General features: G+C 39.0%; 1 protein-coding gene across 4 annotated transcripts in view; it reads left to right on the plus strand.

Annotated features, from left to right (window-relative positions):
- The window catches only part of RC3H1 (ring finger and CCCH-type domains 1), a 95,352-nt gene that overhangs the window by 60,667 nt on the left and 8,259 nt on the right, over positions 1-26,426 (plus strand). For 2 of the 4 annotated variants that reach the window (XM_025365361.1, XM_025365370.1), the window contains 10 exons: positions 1,343-1,624; positions 2,291-2,505; positions 4,375-4,745; positions 5,226-5,393; positions 13,869-14,021; positions 18,778-18,991; positions 19,529-19,619; positions 19,757-19,889; positions 22,554-22,727; positions 24,446-24,561. In XM_025365361.1, coding sequence (XP_025221146.1) covers positions 1,343-1,624; positions 2,291-2,505; positions 4,375-4,745; positions 5,226-5,393; positions 13,869-14,021; positions 18,778-18,991; positions 19,529-19,619; positions 19,757-19,889; positions 22,554-22,727; positions 24,446-24,561 — 1,917 coding nt within the window. The remainder of the gene's footprint in view (positions 1-1,342; positions 1,625-2,290; positions 2,506-4,374; positions 4,746-5,225; positions 5,394-13,868; positions 14,022-18,777; positions 18,992-19,528; positions 19,620-19,756; positions 19,890-22,553; positions 22,728-24,445; positions 24,562-26,426) is intronic. The other 2 variants (XM_025365379.1, XM_025365388.1) reach the window with 1 other exon arrangement.

The raw sequence follows: 26,426 nt of genomic DNA on the forward strand, positions 1-26,426 counted from the left end.
ACTTCGCCCAGCCGAGGTTTTATTTTTGAAAATGAAAATGCATTAGCGGTTGTAAATGGGCTTGCTTTCATTGTTGAGGAACAAGGATCCTGGAGTCTGATGGCTTATATTTTTTCCTTTGGTCAGATTTCAGAATCGATGTGCTTGTTGTACCACAGCATCTGTTTAAACTTAGGCAATTATTCTGTTTTGGTTCCGTTAACCTACTTTTAAAATAACTTTAATTTTGTATTGGCAGGCATAACATCAGCATCTCTGCAGCAGTTCTAATAAAAGTCACTATCCTTAATTGCTTAAATTTTTTTTTTGAAACAGGATCTCACTGTGTTGCCCAGACTAGAGTGCAGTGGTGCAATCTTGGCTCACTGCAACCTCCGCCTCATAGGCTCAAGTGATCCTCCTGCCTCAGCCTCCTGAGTAGCTGGGACCACAGGCATGCACCACCATACCCGGTTAAGTTTTTATATTTTTGGTAAAGACAGGGTTTCACCATGTTGCTCAGGCTGATCTCAAACTCCTGAGCTCAAGTGATTTGCCCGCTTCAGCCTCTCAGAGTGCTGGGATTACTGGTGTGAGCCACAGTGCCTGGCTGCTTAAATTTTTTAACAGAGTAAATGATAAATGTTTCACAGTGCATACTGGCTTTGTTTTTCTTTATTCCTAGTTTTTAACATTGGCTCATTTATCCCAAGGCATTTGAGGGACAGCTGAAGTAAAATATTTCAGAAACTATCTTCTAAAGATTTTTCTACTAGCTTCTCCAATAAGTTTTAGAAATACAAATGTCCACAGAAATATATTATAGCAAAAATATTAATAGCATATTTTATAATATGACAAATGTAACTCTTTTTTTTTTTTTTTTGAGACGGAATCTCACTGTTTCGCCAGGCTGGAGTTCAGTGGTATGATCTCGGCTCACTGCAACCTCTGCCTCCCAGGTTCAAGTGATTCTCCTGCCTTAGCCTCCCGAGTGGTTGGGACCACAGGCACACGCCACCACACCTAGCTAATTTTTGTATTTTTAATAGAGACAGGGCTTCACCATGTTGGCCAGGCTGATCTCTATCTTTTGACATCGTGATCCACCCGCCTCGGCCTCCCAAAGTGCTGGGATTACAGGCGTGAGCCACAGCACCCGGCCTATCTTACACATTTTTATGAGGAATTTTATACTTAATCTATATGTCTTTGCTGCTTGGGATTTTATGGAAAATATACACACTGATAGAGTTAATGTTTTCAAGAGAGAATATTTCTAGAAAATAATGTTAAGTACATTTTAGTTCTTGGTTTTGCTTTTATATTTGCTTTTTGATATGTGCCTATGCTTTTTATATAGATTTCGTAAAATGAACAAGCGCCTGGTTCCGAGAAGACCCTTGAGTGCCTCTTTGGGTCAACTTAATGAGGTGGGCCTGCCTTCAGCAGCTATCCTTCCAGATGAAGGTGCAGTGGATCTCCCTAGCAGAAAACCTCCTGCTCTGCCAAATGGAATTGTATCAACAGGGAATACAGTAACACAGCTTATTCCACGAGGGACAGACCCCAGCTATGATTCTAGTCTGAAACCAGGAAAAATAGATCATCTGAGCAGTAGTGCTCCTGGATCCCCTCCTGACCTGTACGTCATTTTTCCTAATTCTTTTTCAAAATTTCTTCTTCATAAAGTCGAAGGAAGAAAGAACAATTAATGTTTGGGATTTAAAAAAAAAAAAAACAAAAAAAAACCCTGATTTTTATTTATTTATTTTTTTTGGCCTTTATTTTGTTGTTTTTTTATTCCCCATGCTAGTGTTTTTTAAGAAACTATTAGCATAGCCAGGCATGGTGGCTCATGCCTATAATCCCAGCACTTTGGGAGGCTGAGGTGGACAGATCACTTGAGGCCAGGAGTTCGAAACCAGCCTGGCCAACATGGTGAAACCCATTTCTGCTAAAAATACAAAACTTAGCCAGGCATGGTGGCACATGCCTGTAACCCAGCTACTTGGGAGGCTAAGCCATGAGAATCGCTTGAACCCAGGAGGCGGAGGTTGCAGTGAGCCAAGATCATACCACTGCACTACAGCCTGGGCAACAGAGCGAGACTCTGTCTCAAAAAAAAAAAGAAAAGAAAAGAAACAATTAACATGGGGAAATAAGATAAAAAATTGCACCTTTTTGTAGAAGGGATGACTATTAGAATAAGTGAGTTTCCCAAATTGTAGCAATCTTTTTTGCTTGTAACAATTTATACACATGAGTATTTTAAAGAACTTAAACAAATTCCATAATATTATTCCCTTAGGCTAGAATCTGTTCCTAAGAGTATTTCTGCCTTACCTGTGAATCCACATCCTATACCTCCAAGGGGGCCAACAGATCTGCCTCCAATGCCTGTCACCAAACCACTTCAGATGGTACCTCGAGGTTCTCAGTTATATCCAGCACAACAGACAGATGTTTATTATCAGGATCCACGAGGAGCGGCTCCACCATTTGAACCAGCACCTTATCAGCAGGGTAACGATTTTTTATTTATATTGCTCACTTTTCTTAGGAGTTACCAGAACTGCTCAGGTCAGAGTGATCATTTACACAGTAGCCTCTTTAAGATAGTAAATATATAAATGCATTTTTTAATACTTTGGAAAAATTGGATTTTATGATCAACTAAATACTATGAAATAAATGAAACAAAGTAATAAAAATCAAACCGCCTTATCTACTAAAAGCAGTTGCATAATACATGTGTTCATATATAATATTTATGGAAATAAGTCACACAAGTAGGCATTGGAAATTTGCTGTGTAAGGCAGTATATATTCTGACCAAAATTTTCTTCAAGCATGACAAAAGAATTAATATTATAGTGTGTGTAAATTAAACACCCACAGTACATTTTTCTTCCTTTTAATTATTATTATTCTGGGGCCTGTAATATATATGAAAAAATGCAGCATACATACCTTTAGAGAGTTTACAGAATAGAATAAATAATGGTAAAGAATAGAAAACTATTTATATGCATGAGTAGTAGATACGTGTGTGTGGTGTTTATGTATGTGTTAAAAATTAAGTGATCTGCTGTGGTGGTTAATATGAGTTTGATAGAAATTGACTGAAAGACTCAAGGGAGATCATTGAGAACTTGAGGAATCAAAAAGACTTAATGGGAGAAATGTCCCAAATGGAGGTATTTGGAATAGGAAAAAAAAAAGTATGAATGGATTGGCAAGATGAGAGTTGAGTTAGGAGGCTGTTAATCTTGGTGTGAGTATTGAGGAATTAGTGTGGTGGGAAAGGAGAAGGGATTTCAAAAATAGACAAATTTGAAAATTAGCCAGCTTTAATGATAATACCAGGTATGGAGAATGAAGGAAAGAAAATAAACTAATGTTTTACATATACAATTTATATGTAAAATAGACACTGAATGATTTTAAGTGTTGGATCTCTGTCAGAAGCAGTATAGTACTATAATTTTTAAAACGGGAGTAGATTAAAAGTGCTGTCTTCTTTTTCCGAGTCTGTCATTTAATTTTGAATCATATTGTCTTCTCTACATTCATGAGAATGTTTTTTAATTGATACGGCATTACTAATTCATGCAAAATATGATAAAATATGATTTGTATGTTCCTTTTGACCATCCATTATAGGAAAAATGCAACTATTTTTGTAGCCTGGTTTCAATTTTAGATAAATTATTTTAGCTATATTAAGCAGAAAGAGATTTAGTGCAGGAGTTAGGTGCCTGCCATATTGGTGGAGGTACTAAAGAAGCAAGCAATGCTCCAGAGCTAGCTGCCAAGAGAACTTGTTACAATGAGTAAGCAGTAGAAGTAAAAACTTCTGTCCTACTTAATTCCAAGATCACATCATTTGAGGCAAAAGTCTGAAAATTGAGAAACTATTGCCACAACTGGTGTCTCAAGAACTGCAGAGCCAAGCAGTAGCTACTAATCTGCACCAGCAAAACTGGCCTTTTGTGTTCCATGTCTCCCCCCAGTTATTTCAGTTTCAAATTCAAAACTCATACAAGTGATTAATTTGTGTAGCCTGACTTCAAGGATATCTGGGAAATGTAGTTTTTTTTGTTTTGCAATGTCTTCATTTCATTAAGACACACCAAGAAAGAGGGTCAAACAATGAGAGCCAATCTAGTATTATAGGTTATAAGTAGGGTAGTTTTTTCAATGACTTTTACAGATAATTTTTGCTTGTTATTTTTTAAAAAGCTAACCTGATTATACAAGCAGATGGAAAACTTCTAAAGAAATAAGTAGATTATCAATACTTTAGTGTTTCAGTATTTTAAAAGGTAAAATCTTATATAGAAAACTAAATTGGCTCATTATTGCCTTTGGTTCCTCTTTTGTATTATACAGGTATGTATTATACTCCACCACCACAATGTGTGTCCCGCTTTGTCCGACCTCCACCATCCGCTCCTGAACCTGCTCCTCCCTACTTGGATCATTATCCACCCTACCTCCAAGATCGTGTTGTAAACTCTCAGTATGGCACACAGCCACAGCAGTACCCACCTATATACCCATCTCACTATGATAGCCGTCGAGTGTACCCTGCTCAGTCTTACACAAGAGAAGAGATATTCCGAGAAAGCCCTATACCCATTGAGATTCCACCTGCAGCAGTACCATCGTATGTACCAGAATCCAGAGAAAGATACCAACAGATCGAGAGTTACTATCCAGTGGCTCCTCATCCAACTCAGATCAGACCTTCGTACCTCAGAGTATGCTGTATTTTTTTTTATTACATAGACTTAATTTGACTATTGCTTGCAGTGATTCCTTACTTTTTATACAATGATAATAACCCTTTGATGACTTCTTCTTTATGAGAGCTTCTTTTTTTTTAAATCTTTTCATAATTTGCGTAGGTTTTTTTTTTTTTTAACTATTAATGAGAAAAAAATTCTGCCTCCTCCCCCCAAGTAACCATTCTTAGTTTCTGAACTTTAGATGGTTTAATTAACAATTCTAGATCTACTTGGAAATTATGACCAAATAAAAAAAACCTAAATTTAGCTATTTGGAAGATCTTGAGAGTTTGGGGGGTTTTGTTTTACTTTGTTCTATTAAGTGTTGGTGTTTTCAAATGTTAAGAAGGGTATACAAGCTGCTTCATAACTTAAAATATACGCTGAGTATATTAAATGAATTAATCTGTCCTGAAATTCTCTTTCAATTTTAACTAATCTTTCTATTTTTAGGAACCTCCTTATAGCCGGCTTCCTCCTCCTCCCCAGCCTCATCCTAGTCTAGATGAACTACATCGCCGACGAAAGGAAATAATGGCCCAGCTGGAGGAAAGAAAGGTTATCTCTCCACCTCCTTTTGCACCTTCACCAACCTTGCCTCCTACCTTTCATCCAGAAGAAGTAAGCAAATCATTTTTAGTCTCATTTATCAGTGTTTTTGTGTGTGTGTCCAGTTTAGGTCATCTTTGCCTATCCCCAATGCGTATGAAGATTTTTTTTTTCTGTTTTCTTCTAAAAGGTTTATTATCATTTAGCTCTGCAATCCATCTAGAACTGATTTTTGTATGTATGTAATGTAATATATTAGGAGTCAAGATCCGTGTTTTTTTGGTTGTTTTTTTTTTCCTGTAAGGCATTGACTCAGCACAATTTAATGAAATCGGCATGCTTTCCCTGGTGCCCTGCTTTATCATAATCAGGTGACCACATACATGTTTCCTGACCCTATTCTTTTCCATCAATCTATTTCTATCCTTGAACCAATGCCACATTCTCTTCGTGTAGTTCTATAATAAGTCTCAATATGTGGTGGTTATATTTTCTAGTATTGTTATTTTTCAAGAATCTGTATGTTGATTTCCACAAAAACATCTACTCCAGTTTTGATTAGGATTACATCAGATCTCTAAATCTGTGCTGTCCAATATGGTAGCCACTAGCCACATGTGGCTGTTGAACATGTAATATGTGGCTAGTTTAAGTTCAGATGTACTATAGTGATAAAATACACACTGAATTCAAGAATTTCATACCAAAAATGTAAAATTCATTAATATTTTTGATATATTGGATTAAATAAAATTGTTAAAATTAATTTCACCTGTTTTTGTTTTTAATATGGCCACTAAATGTTTTTAATGTGGCCACAAAAATGTTTTAATTGTATGTGTGGATCGCATTATATTTTTATTAGTGTTGCTTTATATTTATTTATTTTTTTGAAACAGAGTCTCACTCTGTCGCCCAGGCTGGAGTGCAATGGCGCAATTTTCATTCACTGCTGCCTCTCAGGTTCAAGCAATTCTCATGCCTCAGCCTCCCAAGTAGCTGGGACTGCAGGTGCACACCACCACTCCTAGTTAATTTTAGTATCTTTTTTTTTTTTTTTTTTGAGTCGGAGTCTCACTCTGTCACCCAGGCCAGAGTACAGTGGTGCAATCTCAATTCATTGCAACCTCCACCTCCTGGGTTCAAGTGATTTTCCTGCCCCAGCCTCCTGAGTAACTGAGATTACAGGTGTGCACCACCACGCCCAACTATAATTTTTGTATTTTTAGTGGAGACAGGGCTTCACCATGTTGGCCTTACTGGTCTCGAACTGCTAACCTCAGGTGATCCTCCCACCTCAGCTTTCCAAGGTGCTGGGATTAAGGTGTGAGACACCACGCCAGGCCTAGACAGTGTTGCCTTAGATCAACATGATGAGAAGTGACATTTTTCTTTTTTTTTTGAGACAGAGTCTTGCTCTTTCGCCAGGCTGGAGTGCAGTGGTGCCATCTCAGCTCACTGCAGCCACCGCCTCCTGGGTTCAAGTGATTCTTCTGCCTCAGCCTCCCAAGTAGCTGGGACTACAGGCATGAGCCACCATGCCCGGCTAGTTTTTTGTATTTTAGTAGCGCTGGGGTTTCACCCTGTTGGCCAAGATGGTCTCGATCTCTTGACCTCAGGTGATCTGCCCACCTCGGCCTCCCAAAGTACTGAGATTACAAGCGTAAGCCACCGTGCCGAGCTGAGAAGTGACATCTTTCTAATATCAAGTCTCTTTGAACATCATATACCCCTTCATTTATTTGAATTTTCTTTATATTTCATACTCAGTGTCTTGCACATCTTACATTGAATTTATTCCTAGATAATCATTGTTTTAATAATTTACCATTATGTTGTAGGCTTTTTGGTAGAAAATCTTTATCGTATTTATGAAACTTTAATCCTAGTTTCAGAATTGTTTTAAATAAGTAAGACATATCAAAGATTTATTTAACTCAGTAATGAGGAGACCAGCCAGAAAAGTTGGTTTAATGAATAGGAAAGACACATAAATATAGATAGTGAAAATCAGAGAAAAACAACAGTCAAATAAGATTGCTTTTAAAAAAGCTGGTTAATGTATCACAGGGCAATAACCATAATTTGGGGAGTCAGCTTCTTTGTATTTCTGTACGACAGTGCTACTAGTTATGGTGAATAAGTATTGTCTTATTATGTTAATGTCTATATGGTCTACAGTGATGTTCGTTTTTCTAGTTCTATATTGGTAATTTTTTTTGTCAGTCCTGCTAAGGATTTATCAATTTTGTTCGTCTTTTCAAAAAGCCAACTTTTTTTTTTTTTTTTTTTTGAGACGGAGTCTTGCCCTGTTGCCCAGGCTGGAGTGCAGTGGTGCAATCTTGGTTCACTGCAACCTCTGCCTCCTGGGTTCAAGCGATTCTCCTGCCTCAGCCTCCCCCAGTAACTGGGATTATAGGCATGTGCCACCACACGCAGCTAATTTTTTTGTATTTTTAGTAGAGATGGGGTTTCACCATGTTGGCCAGGCTGGTCTCGAACTGACCTCAAATGATCTACCCGCCTTGGCCTCCTAAAGTGCTGGGATTACAGGCATGAGCTACTGCGCCCAGCCCAAAAAATCCAACTTTAAAGTAATCGTATTTGTTTTGTTGGTTGTACATACTGCTTTAGCTTATAGTTTATATATTTTTTTTAAATAATCAAGTAAGTTTTCTCAGGATTACAGTTGATACTATGTAAGGAACTTGTCTTTCATCCTTTATGTATAGAATTACAATTCTAACCGTTACTAACTGACAAATCATGAATAATAAATGAAAATGGAGAAGTACATCACACATAGTAAATAGTGTCTTGTTGGGTGTATGAAGGAAGTTGAAGGAAGGAATGAAGGAAGTATGAAGGAAGTTCTACTAAATAGAAGTTGTTCACAATATCTAGTTTTCCCATCTAAACACTTTGGATGAGTTTTCCACAAAAACGTAGGTTATTAGTAAAGTCACAACGTCTTCTATTAATGTAGTTTTATTTGTAAAGTAAAAACAGCCAGGTGTGCAGTAGTTCACACCTGTAATCCCATACTTTGGGAGGCTGAGGTGGGAAGATGACTTGAGCCCAGGAGTTCAAGACCAGTCTGAGCAACATAGACCCTATTCCTACAAATTTAAAAATAAAAATTAGCCAGGTGTGGTGGGATACGCCTGCAGTCCCAGCTTCTTGGGAGGCTGAGGTGGGAGGATTGCTTGAACCTGGGAGGTCCATGCTGCAATGAGCTATGATTGTGCTACTGCACTCCAGCCTGAGTAACAAAGACCTTGTCTCAAAAAAGTTAGAGGGAAAAAAAAAAAAACAGGTGTGATATTTTTTCAAAAATTCTTTATTAGAGTACACCCTGGAACTTTGTTATGCTATATTGTTTTATAAGAAATGTGGAAAACAATATGACATTGTGAAAAGTGAGCAGTTTTTGGTATCAAACATAGGAAACTTTCAGGTTCAGTTGTGTCCTTCACTGTGTGATCTTTTTAAAATTACTTAGCATCCCTGAACCCTGAGGTGCAAGTTTCTTCATTTATAAATCAAACATAGGAAAGCCTACCTCATAGTGGTATGGTGAAGATGAAACATAAGGCATCTGGTATGTAGCAGGCATTCAGTAAACAATTCATATTTATTATTGTTATTTTTACTCCTAATAAAAATTATAATAATGCCTGGCTATTAAGGAACATTATCTAGTATTATTTTAGTTACTGAGATACAAAGATACATATTTAAATCTCAGTTCTGATTATAAACAACCTGAATACAAAAATTAACCAGGCATGATGGTGGGCGCCTGTAATCCCAGCTACTTGGGAGACTGAGGCAGGAGAATTGCTTGAACCCAGGAGGCAGAGGTTGCAGTGAGCCGAGATCACACACCACTGCACTCCAGCCTGGGCGACACAGCGAGACTCCTTCTCAGCAAAAATTTAAAAATAAATAAATAAAACAACCTGTGTATAATTGTACTAAATTCATACATTATGGAAATACATGATATAGAAAGAGAAGTTTCTCCAAAATCTCATTTTCTATAACCACTGTTTATTATATATTTAAACTTTTTATATATATTTCACCTTCTTTCTGTGCATGAACTAACATCTCTCTAGTAGACACATTATAATTGTACAAGTTTATGGGATACAGAGTGATATTTCTTTTTTTTTATTATTTTTATTTTTTGAGATGGAGTTTCACTCTTGTTGCCCAGGCTAGAGTGCAATGGCACGATCTCGGTTCACCGCAACCTCTGCCTCCCGGGTTCAAGTGATTCTTCTGCCTCAGCCACCCGAGGAGCTGGGATTATAGTCATGCGCCACCACGCCTAGCTAATTTTGTATTTTTAGTAGAGACAGGGTTTCTCTATGTTGGTCAGGCTGGTCTCAAACTCCTGACCTCAGGTGATCCACCTGCCTCGGCCTCCCAAAGTGATACGTCAATACACATATACAATATGCAATGATCAAAGCAGGGTAATTAGCATATTATCTCAAACATTTACCTTTTATTTATATTGGGAACATTCAAAATCCTCTCTTCCTTGGACAATTGTGTATGTGATACTTGCCACTGCAAGGTCAAGGCTACAGAAATGCAGGATGCTTCCAGAGAGTTTCAGTCATCCTTTGACTGGTAGGCAGGTAGCTTTTAAGTCATTCAGAACAGTCATCCCACTTTTCTTTTCTTTTTTTTTTTCTTTTTTGAGACAGACTCTTACTCTATTGCCCAGGCTACAGTGCAGTGGCACGATCTCGGCTCACTGCAACCTCCACCTCCCTGGTTCAAGCGATTCTCCTGCCTCAGCCTCCTGAGTAACTGGGATTACAGGCATGCACCACCATGCCAGGCTGATTTTTGTATTTTTAGTAGAGGCGGGGTTTCACCATGTTGGGGTTTCACCATGTTGGCTGGTCTCGAACTCCTAACTTCAGATGATCTAGCCACCTCAGCCTCCCAAAGTGCTGTGATTACAGGCATGAGCCACTGTGCCCAGCCAGTCATCCAACTTTTCTTTGAAGAAGAGAGCAGTGTTATATTTTAATTGTCAATTTTTGCATTATATAACATTGTATAAATAACATTCTTCTTGTGGGCTAAATAAATATCTTCAGATTTTATTTCAAGGAAAAATGCTGGGCAGATCTGCCGTTGTCCTTGCTTTTCATATCTACAACATTGTTGACAATGTTTATCTCAAGCTTCCTTTATAAATCGGCCCAGCGCGGTGGCTCACGCCTGTAGAAAAAAAAAAAAGCCACATCTCTTACTGCAAACCTGATGTTGTTGTTGTTGTTGTTGTATGAAGATTGTGGTTTCTTTCTTTCTTTTTTTTTTTTTTTGAGATGGAATGTCACACTGTCACCTGGGCTGGAGTGCAATGGCGTGATCTTGGCTCACTGCAACCTCCGCCTCCCACATTCAAGCGATTCTCCCGCCTCAGCCCCTTGAGTAGCTGGGATTACAGGCGCCCGCCACCATGCTGGCTAATTTTTTGTATTTTTAGTAGGAACGGGGTTTCACTATGTTGGCCAGGCTGGTCTTGAACTCCTGACCTCATGATCCGCCCGCTTTGGCCTCCCAAAGTGCTGGATTATAGGTGCGAGCCACCATGCCCAGCCTAAGATTGTGGTTTCTTTCTTCATCAAATTGAAAATTATTTTGTTGATATTTGTTTCTTTTGTCAATCTGTCCTAGATACTTTCCATTTTATTTTGACTTCCAAGATCCTAAGTGGAAAATTTTTTAAAAAATGTTTCTATTTTCTTAAAAAAGAGACAGGGTCTTGCTGTGTTGCCCAGGCTGTTGATCTCACACTCATGGGCTCAAGCAATCCACCCACCATGCCCAGCCCACATTTTTTATGTCATTTGTAAATAAGTAAATAAACCTGAATTGAATTGGTCTATAGAAATAATGAATAAAATTGTATATAAAGATCAGTTTATGATGTTAAAAGTTTTCTTCAAAAAAAAAAACATAATTTTTTCAAATCAGGAAAAACAATCCTCTCTTCTGGCTTCTAGAAAATATATAGTAAATTATTAACTGTATTCACCCTGCAGGGCTATAGAATGCTAGAAGTAATTCCTCCTATGTAGCTATAATTTTGTATCTATTAACCAAGCTCTGTCTCCCCTTGCCTCCCTCCATTCCCTTTCTAGTCTCTCATAACCACAGTTCCACTCTCTACTTCTGTGACTCAACTTTTTAGCTCCCACATATGAGTGAGAACATGAAATATTTATCTTTCTGTGCCTAACCAATTTCACTTAATGTGTTGTCCTCCAGGCTCATCTAGGTTGCTGCAAATGACAGGATTTATTCTTTTTTATGTCTGAATAATATTTCATTGTATATATACCGCATTTTCTTTATCAATTCATCTGTTGCTGTACACCTTGGTTGATTCTGTATCTTGGCTATTGGGAATAAAACATGAGGGTGTAAATATCCCTTCATATACTGATTTATTTTCCTTTGGATGAATGCCCAGTAGTGGGATTGTTGGATCTCTTTATTATTATTGTTATTACTTTTTTTTTTTTCTTTTTGAGACGGAATCTCACTCTGTTGCCCAGGCTGGAGTGCAGTGGTGCAAACTTGGCTCCCTGCAACTCTGCCTCCCAGGTTGAAGCAATTTTCCTGCCTCAACCTCTTGAGTAGCTGGGACTACAGGCATACACCACCACACCCAACTAATTTTTGTATTTTTAGTAGAGACAGGGTTTTACCACCTTGGCCAGGCTGGTCTTGAACTCCCAACCTTAGGTGATCTGCCTGCCTCGACCTCCCAAAGTGCTGGGATTACAGATGTCAACCACCTTGCCCAGCCTCATTATTATTTTTTAATAGGATCATTTAGTAAATACATCTTGGTTTTATGTCTGTTTTGCCTTTGTTTTTGTTTTTACCTAATCCATTTTCCTGGCTGTCTTTGTATGTCAGTATATATATTTATCTCATTCATTTAAATAGCTGCATATAATACACTACAGTCAGAGATTTAAAAAAGGAGCACTCTTGGCTAGGCGTGGTAGCTCACACCCGTAATCCCAGCACTTTGGGAGGCTGAGGTAGGTGGATCACCTGAGGTCAGGTGTTCCAGACGAACCTGGCCAACATGGTGAAATCCTGTCTCTACTAAAAATGCAAAAATTAGCCAGGTGTAGAGGTACGCACCTGTAATCCCAGCTACTTGGGAGGCTGAGTCAGGAGAATGGCTTGAACCTGGGAGGCAGAGGTTGCAGAGAGCGGAGATCATGTCACTGCACTTCATCCTGGGTGACAGAGCAATACACCGTCTCAAAAAAAAGGAGCACTGTAATTGGTAGGTCATGTGTTTTAAAAGTTAGCTATTCTATCTAAAGTTTAATAAGTAGAAGAAAAATAAAAAAGCGTAAAATTTTTTTTTTAAATAATAGTAGGACAAAGAAAAGGGAAAAGGTTATGAATAATAGAAGCAGAAGAGTGGTTGGCAATGAGTGATACTAGTGATCAGCAGACCCTGTGTCAGTGCAGAAGGCCAATAATGATGACTCAGAAAAGAGATGTTTTTAGTATAGTGGGAGGCATAGATCCACTTAAATGAACCAATACCAATGAAGAGTGGTTGACAGTGAGTGATACTACTATGTCAGTGCAGAAGGCCAACAATGATAACTCAGCAAAGAGATATTTTTAGTATGAACACTGATACCCCTAGATATCAGTGTATATATGTCTTGTGATAAAATGAAAGAAACATTGAAGTTATAGTCCTAGCACTGCCCTATACTGGTATAGCCTTGGTCATATCACCTGTGTTGTCTATTATGGATTTAGGAGCTTATTAGGTAGTATACGTGAAAACATTTTGAAAATGTAAAACATTTTATAAATGTGAATGTTGCAATTTTAGTGAAAATATATTAGCCTTAGAATAGCTATTCTGTTTTTAGACTGGAGAACTTATCTTGAAAAGATAAAAATTAGACATCCTTTTCATCTCATTGAATCAACCTAAGAAGCAGAATTTATTCAAGATATGAATTATTGCTATTAAAGAGATTTCAGTAAAAAGTTACTACATCATCATGTACTATAAAAATCAAAATTTTTAATGTTCTTGTTTACCTTGATTTTATTGAAAGAAACATTGAGGAGGGTCTAGCAAAACTATGGCTTGGTACATATATGCTTAAATGTTTACTGATCTAATGAAGAAAAGGATGAGCAAACCCATAAAATCCTAGCCTGATTCCTGGAAGGATATTGAATTATCTTTTTTCTTTTTTTTTTTTTTTTTTTTTACCTTCTGCTAAGGTAAAAAAAAAAAACAAAACAAAAACTGAAAGCTAAAAATCACTCTTCACTTATTTTATATTTTTCATAGTTTACAAAAATCTTCTATTGTGGCACTTAAAAATCGAATAATCATCATTATGTTGCTTCAGCACAATGTTCTAAGAAATTCCGTGCTTTCTCTATCTTGTTATTCATAGACCCATTTCCTGTTTCTTTTTCTTTTTCTTTTATTTTTTCTTTCTCCATCTGTAGTTTTTGGATGAAGACTTGAAGGTAGCTGGGAAATACAAAGGAAATGATTATAGCCAATACTCTCCCTGGTCATGTGACACCATCGGCTCCTACATTGGAACCAAAGATGCAAAACCCAAAGATGTTGTGGCAGCAGGGAGTGTGGAAATGATGGTATGTGTAACAGCTAAGCAATAATTAATACAAATCAAGATAAACCAAATAAATTTTCACCCATTACCATTTAGGCACAAATAATTCAGCTTTGCTTAAGAGTTTCAGACCATATTCTATACTCTGCAATTGAGTTATCTTTAAGCAGTACAGGTTTTTGATTCATTTAGATGTAAATAAAAATCTTTTAATACTTACCGAGACAGAGCATTTATTATATTTCTGTGCAAATAGCAATTTCTCAACAATTGTTTAGTACCCAGATTAAATTATTTTACATAATTAATTAGGATCTTGGACCCCTTCACCAAATAAGTTAAAATTCTTCTTCACGGAGAATGGTGTGAACCCGGGAGGCAGCACATGCAGTGAGCCAAGATTGTGCCACTGCACTCCAGCCTGGGCGACAAAGTGGCACTCCGTCTCAAAAAAAAAATTATCAAAAAAAAAATTATTTTTCATAACTCTGAAGTTTAAATAACAAAGTTGAATCTAGTGAACGAGAGTAGTATTTGAGTCAGAATTACAGCTGCTCAGCTTCAAGTGAACTCTAAGATGCTGAAATTTAATACTTGGGTTATTTTATTCTTTAGTGAAAAATCATGTAACACCAGTGTTTCTAATAACCAAGTTAAAATATTATCAAAATCTTATCTCTTTTTTTTGTTTGTTTTTTTGAGACAGACTTTTACTCTTGTTGCCCAGACTGGGGTGCCATGGCGCAATCTCGGCTCACCGCAACCTCCACCTCCCAGGTTCAAGTGATACTCCTGCCTCAGCCTCCGGAGTAGCTGGGATTACAGGCATGCACCACCACACCTGGCTAATTTTGTATTTTTTAGTAGAGACGGAGTTTCTCCATGTTGGTCAGACTGGTCTCGAACTCCCGACCTCAAGTGATCCACCCGCCTCGGCTTCCCAAAGTGCTGGGATTATAGGCGTGAGCCACTGTGCCCAGCTTCATCTTATCTCTTTTTATAGAGGTAGGATCGATCTTTGTCACCCAGGGTGGAGTGCAGTGACGTGATTATGGCTCACTGTAACCTCAAACTCCTGAACTCAGGAGATCCTCCTGAGTACCTAGGACTACAGGTGCATGCCACCACACCCAGCTATATTTTTTAGTAGAGACAGGGTTTCTCCATGTTGGTCAGGCTGGTCTTGAACTCCCGACCTCAAGTGATCCACCTGTCTCGGCCTCCCAAAGTGCTGGGATTACAGGCGTGAGCCACCATGCCCAGCTTCAGCTTATCTCTTTATAGCAATAGGATCGATCTTCATCACGCAGGGTGGAGTGTAGTGACATGATTATGGCTCACTGTTACTTCAAACTCCTGAACTCAGGTGATCCTCCTGAGTAGCTAGGACTACAGGTGCATGCCACCACACCCAGCTAATTTAAAAAATTTTGTAGAGATGGGGTCTTGCTATGTTTCCCAGACTGATCTTAAACTCCTGGCCTCAAGTGATCCTACCGCCTCTGCCTCCCAAAGTGCTGGGATTACAGGCATGAGCTACCCTACTTGGATAGTATCTTCATTGCCTTTTTATTTTTTAAAGAAATACAATTTTCAAGAAGTATATCCCCCTGTATATATTTCCCAAGTCTCGTTTTTCTCCCTCTTTCATTCCCTGTCAGTAATCTCTATCCTGAGTTTAGTATTTATCATTTTCATGGATAATTTTATTTCCCCTTAAGACAGGATCTTCCTCATGCTGGAGTGCAGTGTCACAATCACAGCTCACTGAGCCTCACGCTCCTGGACTCAAGTGATCCTCCCACCTCACCCTCCCAAGTAGCTGGGACACAGATGTGTGATACTATGCTCAGCTAATTTTTTTTTTTTTTTTTTTTGGTAGAGATGAGGTCTTGCTATGTCGCCTAGGCAGAACAGGCTGGTCCTGAGCTCCTGGGCTCAAGGGATTCTCCTGCTTCTGAAAGTGCTGTAGTTACAGGTGTGTGCCAGTGCACCTGGCCATGGATAATTTTATACTATTCCTAAACAATGTTGTTTTATATGTTTATAGACCTTATATAAATTATACACTTCAGCTTGTATTTTCATGTTTTCGCTCAGCATTGCTTTTAAATTGTGTCTTTTTTTTTTTTTTTTTTTTTTGAGACAGAGTTCCACTCTGTCACCCAGGCTGGAGTGCAGTGGCATGATCTCAGCTCACTACAACCTCCGCCTCCTGAGTTCAAGCGATTCTCCTGCCTCAGCCTCCCGAGGAGCTGGGACTACAGGCACATACCACCATGCCTGGCTAATTTTTTTGTATTTTTAGTAGAGACACAGTTTTGCCATGTTGGTCAGGCTCGTCTCAAACTCCTGACTTCAGGTGATCTGCCCTCCTCGGCCTCCCAAAATGCTGGGATTACAGGTGTGAGCCACCATGCCCAGCCCATATTTATATCTGTAGCTCAGGATTATTGATTTTAGCTACTTTTGCGAGATATTCTGTATAAATGATACCATACAATGATTTCTTTTTGTATTAGTGGACATTTAGGCTATTTTTGATCTTTCACTATTATGTATGGTACTCCAGCAAACATTCTTATGTATATATGTCTTCACGTGCATGAAAGTTACACTTAGAAATGGTCTTGCTGGCTGGGCACTGTGGCTCATGCCTGTAATCCCAGCACTTTCAGAGGCCAAGGCAGGTGGATCACTTGAGGTCAGAAGTTTGAGACCAGCCTGGCCAACATGGCAAAACCTCATCTCTACTAAATACACAAAAATTAGCTGGGCATGGTAGCAGGAGCCTGTAATCCCAGGTACTTGGGAGATTGAGACAGGAGAATGGCATGAACCCGGGAGGCAGAGGTTGCAGTGAGCTGAGATTGTGCCACTGCACTCCAGCCTAGATGACAGAGTGAGACTTCATCTCAAAAAAAAAAAAAAAAAAAGGAATGCTGTTGCTGAATGGTATGGTATACCTTGACTATTCTTAACCCATTTGTCCTTATTACTCTTAACAGAGTTAGTAAGATATTGTATAGGTTTTTCCTCGGTTATATAGATTTTCATGGATAAATACTTTTCCAGGTGGTTAAGAAAAGACCAATATTTGCCATAAGAAAAAGATTTGGATGCTGATAACCACTGTAAATGAGTGAAGTGATATCTAATAGCATAAATATGATTATATGCCAGCCCCACCCCTCCCAAAAAAATAGAGTTTTAGAGGGAGAAAAAGCAAAATAAATCTTTTTTTTTTTTTTTTTTGCGGTAGGATTACAGAAGCATTGTTTTGGGGATGTAATAAGGCTCTTATTGGAAAGAAATGAGGGGAAATTAGGCAGGAATGTTTGCCTTGTACTTGGCTTTCAAAAAGGGTTATTATATTAAAGTAACACGAGTATTAGCAAAACAAAACTCATTTTCTTAAATCAGTAAAGAATTAAAAAGTTTGGGCCAGGCATGGTGACTCACACCTGTAACGCCAGCACTTTGGGAGGCCAAGGTGGGAGGATTGTTTGAACCCAGGAGTTCAAGACCAGCCTGGGCAACATAGCAAGACCCCATCTCCTCAAAAATGTTTTTAATTAGCCAGGTGTGGTGGTGCACGCCCGTGGTCCCAGCTACTTGAGAGGCTGAGGCAGGAGGATTGCTTGAGCCCAGGAGGTTGAGGCTCACACACCACTGCACTCCAACCTGGTGACAGAGCAAAACCCTGTCTCAAAAACAAACAAAAAGTTGCAGTCCAATCTAGAGGACTAAATTTGGGAGGAAATTGAAAATCTCCCAAATAGGTGAAAGAAGTCTAATCTAGTATTTCTCAAATGTTAATGTGCATACAAATTATATATCTGTGTGTCTATATATGTGTGTAACATTATATAGGGATAAATATATATTTGTATGCATATATATATACACACACACACTAGATCATTATATATATGTATTTCTTAAAGATTGAATTGGCTTTTATTAGTGATTGATTAATCAGGAAGCATTTCATCTATGAAATAGAAATATGCTGTAATGAGCTAAACAGAGAAAAGGAACGAAACTCAGATTAGCTGTTTCAAAGTTATTTTTCTTATAGGACTAAAGCAGAAGGGACTTACCAGTTCTAATTGAGTGATCCTCTTATGATTGATTGCTGTGAATCTCCTGTTTTTTGGAAAACTGACGCATTTTCAAGTTCAGTTTGATTTTGTGGCATCTAGCACAAGTGATTACATTCTGCTTTGATCTGGTGTCTTGGGGCTTAGTGCAGGAGCTTAGTCCAAAACAATGGCCTCCCATAAATTTTAAAAATATATTTCTTAGGTCAGGTGCAGTAGCTCATACCTGTAATCCCAGCACTTTGGGAGGTTGAACTTGAGGCAGGAGGATTGCTTGAGCCCAGGAGTTTGAGACCAGCCTGGTCAACATAGGGAGACCTCATCTCTATAAATAATAAAAAAAAAAATTAGCTGAATATGGTGGTACATGCCTATAGTCCCAGCTACCTGGGAGGCTGAGGTGTGAGGATCACTGGAGCCCAGGAGGTTGAGGATGCAGTGAGCCATGATAGTGCCCCTACATTCCAGCCTGGGCAACAGAGTGGGACCCTGTCGCCCCTCACCTCAGAGGTTTAAAAACCAGTGTTACATAAAAACAACCAAAGGTAACTAATGATTTTAGTCTTACCAGTAAGAGTGTTGTACTCATCTTTAACCTTATTACAGATCTAGAAAAACTTAGGTTACAGAGCGATCTGAGTGTGGGGTAGATTTCTCATTTTGCTTTTTTATCAGAATGTGGAGAGTAAAGGAATGAGGGACCAGCGATTAGATCTTCAGAGAAGAGCAGCAGAAACCAGTGATGATGACCTCATCCCATTTGGAGACCGACCAACAGTGTCTCGGTTTGGTGCCATCTCGCGAACTTCCAAAACTATATATCAGGGTGCTGGTCCAATGCAGGCTATGGCACCTCAGGGAGCTCCTACAAAATCTATTAACATTTCAGGTAAGAATCTCAAAGGTAAGCTGACCTAAAGGGTTCATAATCTTGACTTTCAGCATTACCCCTGCTCCCCATTTACTATCAGTGTTTTTAGTAATCTTGCAAGGCAGTAATTTTCAAACTTTCCAGGGAATCATCCCTGTAAGAAAGGTAATATAACCCAGTGAATTTTAGGTATATAAACTGAAATTAAATGTCTATATGTGAAGCTTTCCTAATGTTTCTTCCCCATCCCACCCCCACCTCAAATAGCTTCATTGCTATATGGGGGAATAACATTCTCATTATACAGTAATTTGGAAGAAAAACTACAAAGACTGAAAGTTCATTGGGGAAGAAACAAACATGTATCAGCACCCAGCATCATGCTGCCTGACATTTAGAAAAACAAAGTTAAAGAATTTTAAAAATCTGGCCATTTAAGGTAGATACCAGATATCTGTGTATGCAATACCCTGATGTCTTTTAGATTATGAGTACCTTAAAAGAAGAATCAAATCTGTGAATTATCTCATACCATAATAAATCATTCTCTTACAGATTATAGTCCATATGGAACTCACGGTGGCTGGGGAGGTTCTCCATATTCACCTCATCAAAACTTACCTTCTCAGGGACACTTCAGTGAGAGGTATGAGTCATTCTTTTTACTTGAATAGACATGTAGAAACCTTTAAAATTATGCAACTTCTTTTTGTTTTTCTGGTCAGTAATATCTTAAAAAAATGAAATGTTAAAATTTACTTCACACTTTCTTTCTAACCGAAGGGAGAGAATATCTATGTCAGAAGTGGCCAGTCATGGAAAACCCCTTCCATCTGCTGAGAGAGAACAGCTACGACTAGAATTGCAACAATTGAACCATCAGATTAGCCAGCAGACCCAGCTACGTGGACTAGAGGTACCAGCCTAGAGAGCCATTTTTGTTCCAATTTTTGAAGGGTTCTCAGAGATTTTAAACAGGAACTTTTGAGGCACTATGAACAAAAAACTTTAAGGTCTATTTCTTAGGAGTTAGTGTAGGTTTCCATTCTTCAAAGAATTCAATACTGGGTTTAGCTCTGGGACAATAGAAAACGTAAAATTTCTACTACCTAAGAATAGAAAACAGATTCCCTAAAATTTCCCAACAGGAGCTCGTATTCCCTGATGGCACATTTAAGTTTTGTTTGTTTGTTTGTTTGTTTGTTTGTTTTTGTTTTTTGTTTTTTGAGACAGAGTATTGCTCTGTTGCCCAGGCTGGAGTGAGGGGGCGTGATCTCAACTCACTGCAACCTCCACCTCCTGGGTTCATGTGATTCTCCTGCCTCAGCCTACTGAGTACTTGGAATTACAGATGCACACCACCATACTCAGCTAATTTTTGTATTTTTAGTAGAGACGGGATTTCACCCCTGTAATCCCAGCACTTTGGGAGGCCAAGGCAAGCAGATCATGAGGTCAGGAGTTAAGACTAGTCTGGCCAACATAGTGAAACCCCATGTCTACTAAAAATACAAAAAATTAGCTGGGCATGCTGGTGTGTGCCTGTAATCCCAGCTACTCAGGAGGCTGAGGCAGGAGAGTCGTGTGAACCCAGGAGGCAGAGGTTGCAGTGAGCCGAGATCGCACCATTGCACTCCAGCCCAGGCTACAGTGTGAGACTCAGTCTCAAAAAAAAAAAGAACTTTGACTTAAAAAATAAAACATAGTTCCAGTGTAATAAGAATAATAACACTTTTCATTTATGTAGTTCTGTACCATTTAAAAATCACTACTATGTATCTTATTTGACCCTTACAATATCGCTAATAGGTAGGTTAGACAGGTGGTATTGTCTTCCTTTTTTGATTGAAGTATATGAGTTTCTCAAAAATTGAAACATGAACTCAAGTCTTCATATTTCAGATTCAGTGTTCTTTCCATCATGCTGCCTGACACTTAGAAAAACAAAACTAAAGAATTTTTAAAATCTGGCTGGATGTGGTGGTTCGTGCTTGTAATCCCAGCACTTTGGGAGGCCAAGGCAGACGGATTGCTTGAGCTCAGGAGTTTGAGACCAGCCCGGGCAACATGGCGAAATCCCTTCACTACAAAAAGTGCAAAAATTCACCAGGCATGGTAGTGCATGCCTGTAGTCTCAGCTACTCAGGTTGCTGAAGGCAGAAGGATCACCTGAGCCCAGGGAGGTCAAGGCTGCAGTGATCCCGGATGGTGCCACTGCACTCCAGCCTGAGCGACAGAGTGAGACCCTGTCTCAAAAAAAAAAAAAACAAGAATTTTAAAAATCTTTTAAGTGTCACATAAGGAAGACTAGGTTTTGTTTATATATCATCCTTTACATTGGAACATATTCTTTGAATATGGAAAACTGAAGACATTCTAATGATAAATACATTGTCCTTTCTGGAGGAAAAAATGGTACTGTTAGAACATTAGTCTGTCTTTCTACCATAATCTTTAATAATAAGTAAGCCATCACTTTGGAGGGAAAAAAAGTTATAAGACTTTTTCTTAGTAGACTTTCTTTTTAGGAAGACCAGTAGGAGATTGTTTTCGAAACATTTAGCTGACTTGTGCCCCTACGTACACAATTAGATTTAGGAATTTTTAAAAATCTATGTAATATTTAGATTTTGTCTGCTTTTGCCATTGCTTATTTACATTGATTCAAAACGTCTTGCTGATTCCTGTCACAGAAACAGAATGCTATGTTTGCTTATGGCAATCTTTCGTTCATTAACTTTTTAAAGATTCAGACCTTCCACCCAATAAGGCATCACTGCATATCCTCAAATGCATGTTTTTTTGTTTTAAAGTTTCCAGGCACATTTTCTGTCCAAAAAGACTATCAGTATTATTTAGAAACTTGCCACATATTTAACTCAGTACAGTTAAAAGTCCTTGCCATTACTGAGGTTTCAATGAAATAAGTTATAGGATTTACTTCAGAGAAAATTACCATTAAAAACAGAGGGGGAAAGATGCACATCTGTAGTTGACTTGTTTTTCTTCCATTTCCTTTTTTTTTTTTTTTTTGAGAGACAAGGTCTCACTCTGTTGCCCAGGCTGGAGTGCATGGAGTGCAGTGGCATGATCATAGCTCACTGTAATCTTAAACTCCTGGGCTCAAGTGATCCTCCCTAGTAGCTAGGACTACAGGCCCACACCACCATCCTAGGCTAATTTTTTTTTTTTTTTTTTTGTAGAGGCAAGGTCTTGATGTATTGCCCAGGTGGGTCTCAAATTCCTGGCCTCAAGTGATCCTCCCACCTCAGCCTCCCAAAGTGCTAGAATTAAAGGCATGAGCCACCATGCACAGCCAACTTCTCTTTCAAATCAGAAAATACAAAGAGCAATTTATACTTAAGATGAAATTACTGTTTACTAAATTTAAATGTCCCTGTTTTGTTCTTTTATTGTTCAAATGGTACTCAAAGAGAACAGTGCCTTACAGTTGCATTATTTTTGTTGCAAATAGCTGGGTGATAAGCTACTTAAGGCTGTGATGTGGAATTGAGCCTGGTTATTCTGTGCATGGTGTGAAGTGTGTTGAGTTTTCTCTGTGCTTGGCTTTATGCACTAGGCTGTTAGTAACAGACTGGTGTTGCAGAGGGAGGCAAACACCCTGGCAGGCCAGTCACAGCCCCCACCACCGCCACCTCCAAAATGGCCTGGAATGATCTCAAGTGAGCAGTTGAGCTTGGAACTGCACCAGGTGGAAAGGGAAATCGGGAAGAGAACACGGGAACTGAGTATGGTGAGTGTTATGGTGGGAAGAGAGGGGGAAGGTGAAATGAAATCTTTCATGTGGCTCTAGAATTATCTAGAGCTACAGAATCATCACTTCAAGGCACTCTGATGAGTGGTTAATATTTAAAATAATTATCATGCGGGTGGACTACCTTACTATTTTATCATTCCCTTCCTCTCTTTTGGTTTGAGTGTGTTCTTTGTCTTAGAATTCTTCATTAACTTTTAGGGAAAACAAGGTTTTAATGCTTCTTTAATTTAAGAACTTAATGGAAGTTCTTAAATCTCTGTTTAGCATACCGATTAGGGAAGCAAATAGGATGGTGTTTACTATTTTGCAATGACAACGTGTTATATAAAGATATATTCACCAAATAATATTCCAGCTTCATAGCCTTTATAACAATGACCTTTTTTTGTTATGAGTGATATACAGTCTGCACATTCTTTCCTTGGAACTATATCCATTAATATGCTTAGGATTTGCTTCATAGTGCACAGACATTCATTTTAGTAAATTTTGAATCTTAGGGGGTTCCTCAGGTTGCATGATATGATTTTTTTGTTGCATAGTTTTCATAATCTTTCTAAGCAAATAAATTGAGTGTGCAGGTTTTTTTGCTTTCAGTAAGTATGTTAAAGATATTTATTGTACTTTGGTTTGCTTTTTTTGTTTTTTTGAGACTGAGTCTCTGTCACCCAGGCTGGAGGGCAGTGACGCAATCTCAGCTCACTGCAACCTCCGCCTCCCATGTTCCAGTGATTCACCTGCCTCAGTCTTCCGAGTAGCTGGGATTACAGGGGCCTGCCACCACACTAGTGTAGTTTTTGGTTTTGGGGGGTTTTTTTTAGTTGTTTTTTTTGAGACGGAGTCTCGCACTGTTGCCCAGGCTGGTGTGCAGTGGCACAATCTCAGCTCACTGCAACCTCAGCCTCCTGGGTTCAAGTGATTCTTCCGCCTCAGCCTCCCAAGTAGCTTGGATTATAGGTGCCCACCACCACGCCCAACTAATTTTTTAATATTTTTAGTGGAGATGGGGTTTTGCCATGTTGGCCAGGCTGATCTCGAACTCCTGACCTCAGGTGATACACCCACCTCAGCCTCCCAAAGTGTTGGGATTACTGGTGTGAGCCACTACACCCAGCCTTTTTTTTTTTTTTCTTTTTTTTTTTTTTTGGAGGGAGTCTCACTCTGTCACCCAGTAGGGGAGTGCAGTGGTACAATCTCAGCTCACTACAACCTCCGTCTTCTGGGTTCAAGTGATTCTCCTGCCTCAAGCTTCTGAGTAGCTGGAATTACAGGCGTGCACCACCACACCTGGCTGATTTTTGTATTTTTAGTAGAGATGGGGTTTTGCCATGTTGGCCAGTCTGGTCTCGAACTGACCTCAGGCAGTCCACCTGCCTCAGCCTCCAAACTGCTGGTATTACAGGGATGAGCCACCATGCCTGGCCGCCTTTCTAGGTTATCGTTTTTTTCTGTGAATTTTTTTTTCACGTTAGCTTGAGGTATTGTCTCTCTTTTTGTCCAGCTTGGTTAGTGAGCAAGTGGGTTGTATTCTGTTATGTTTTTATGTATGTCACTCTTTTAGTCTGCCAGTTTCTTTGGTTATTTTACAAAATTAAATATGATTTCTGGATCATCACTTTGTATTATCTGTAATTTGGTCTCTCCCATTAACACCATTAAATAGACAATAACTGATTTTATTTCCTCTTTCAAAGGAAAACCAGTGTTCTCTGGACATGAAAAGCAAACTGAATACAAGTAAACAAGCCGAAAATGGACAACCAGAACCACAAAACGAGGTTCCAGCTGAGGACCTTACATTGACATTCAGGTAAAGAAAAGGAGATTTTCGTAGCCATATTAAATTACACACAAAAGAGATTATTATATTATCCAGTCATATCAGAAGTACCCTCATAAACATAATTTGATTCTTAAAATATCATTATTCTGTGTACATTAAGAATATTTTTGTGGCCAGGCACAGTGTCTCACGCCTGTAATCCCAGCACTTTGGGAGGCTGAAGCGGGCGGATCACGAGGTCAAGAGATCGAGACCATCCTGGCCAGCATGGTGAAACCCCGTCTCTACTAAAAATGCAAAGATTAGCTTGGCATGGGGGCCTGTGCCTGTAGTCCCAGCTACTCAGGAGGCTGAGGCAGGAGGATCGCTTGAACCTGGGAGGGGGAGGTTGCAGTGAGCCAAGATTGTGCCACTGTACTCCAGCCTGGCGACAGAGTGAGACTCAGTCTCAAAAAAAAAAAAAAAGAATATTTTTGCATAAATCTGGAGTTACAAAACTTAGATCCAAGGTTGAATTATCTATTAATACCTAACAAAGGAAAATTTCTGGTTATGTTTCCATCTTCCCCTTGTTTTTAAATCTATTTCGAAGATAGCCTTGTATCTTTACATTATAAAAGTACTATATGCTCAATGTAGAAAAAATAAAGTCACCCCCCCATCTTAAATATGTTATAAAAAATTAGCTTTAGGAAATCGAAAATTTTAGAAAAGGGCAAATTTTTAAATTGCCTGTAATTCCAATATTCAGAGATAACTCTTGTTAACATTTTGGAGTATTATATTATCTTTCCAGTCTTTTTTTTTTTTCTTTTTTTGAGATGGAGCTTCACTCTTGTTGCCTAGACTGGAGTGCAATGGCACAATCTCGGCTCACCACAACCTCTGCCTCCCGGGTTCAAGCAATTTTTCTGCCTCAGCCTCCCAAGTAGCTGGGATTACAGGCGTGCACCACTACGCCTGGCTAATTTTGTATTTTTAGTAGAGACAGGGTTTCTCCACGTTGGTCAGGCTGGTCTTGAACTCCTGACCTCAGGTGATCCACCTGCCTTGGCCTCCCAAAGTGCTGGGATTACAGGTATGAGCCACCGCACCCGGCTTTTTCCAGTCTTTTTAAAGTGTGTGGGCATTTAGCCTCTTGCTAGTTTCACAAACCCAGCACTCCACCTCCTTGGTTTTTAATTCAGACTGTCCTATATCATCCAATATTCTGCAGATATGAAAAGATACATATCAACTACCATGAACATCCCTACAATAAACAGTATTACAATTAATGCTTTGTTTGCATATCTTAAATTATTTTCTGAGGATATTTTGAGGCTTTTGAATACACAGTCCTAAGTTGCCCCCCTGACGATATATAACAAAAATTTCTAATGCTTTCAGGCCTGGATTTTGACATTTTAATTCATGCATTATCTTGGATTCAATTTTTTTTTTTTTTTTTTTTTTTTGAGACAGAATCTTACCCTGTCACCCAGGCTAGAGTGCAATGGCATAGACTCGGCTCACTGCAACTTCTGCCTCCTGGGTTTAAGCGAGTCTCCTGCCTCAGCCTCTTGAGTAGCTGGGACTACAGGCACGTGCCACCATACCTGGCTAGTTTTTGCATTTTTAATAAAGACAGGGTTTCACTGTCTTAGCCAGGCTGGTCTCAAACTCCTGACCTTGTGATCCACCTGCCTCAGCCTCCCAGAGTGCTAGGATTACAGGCATGAGCCACTGCACCTGGCTTTTTTTTTTTTTTTTTTTTTTTTTTTTCTTTTTTGACAAACTCTCATTCTATCACTAAGGCTGGAGTGTAGTGGTGCGATCTTGGCTCATTGAAACCTCTGCCTCTCAGGTTCAAGCAATTCTTCTGCCTCTGCCTCCCAAGTAGGTTTTTACAG

This window comes from Theropithecus gelada, chromosome 1 (genome assembly GCF_003255815.1).
Source record: "Theropithecus gelada isolate Dixy chromosome 1, Tgel_1.0, whole genome shotgun sequence".
In the NCBI taxonomy this organism is placed as follows: domain Eukaryota; kingdom Metazoa; phylum Chordata; class Mammalia; order Primates; family Cercopithecidae; genus Theropithecus; species Theropithecus gelada.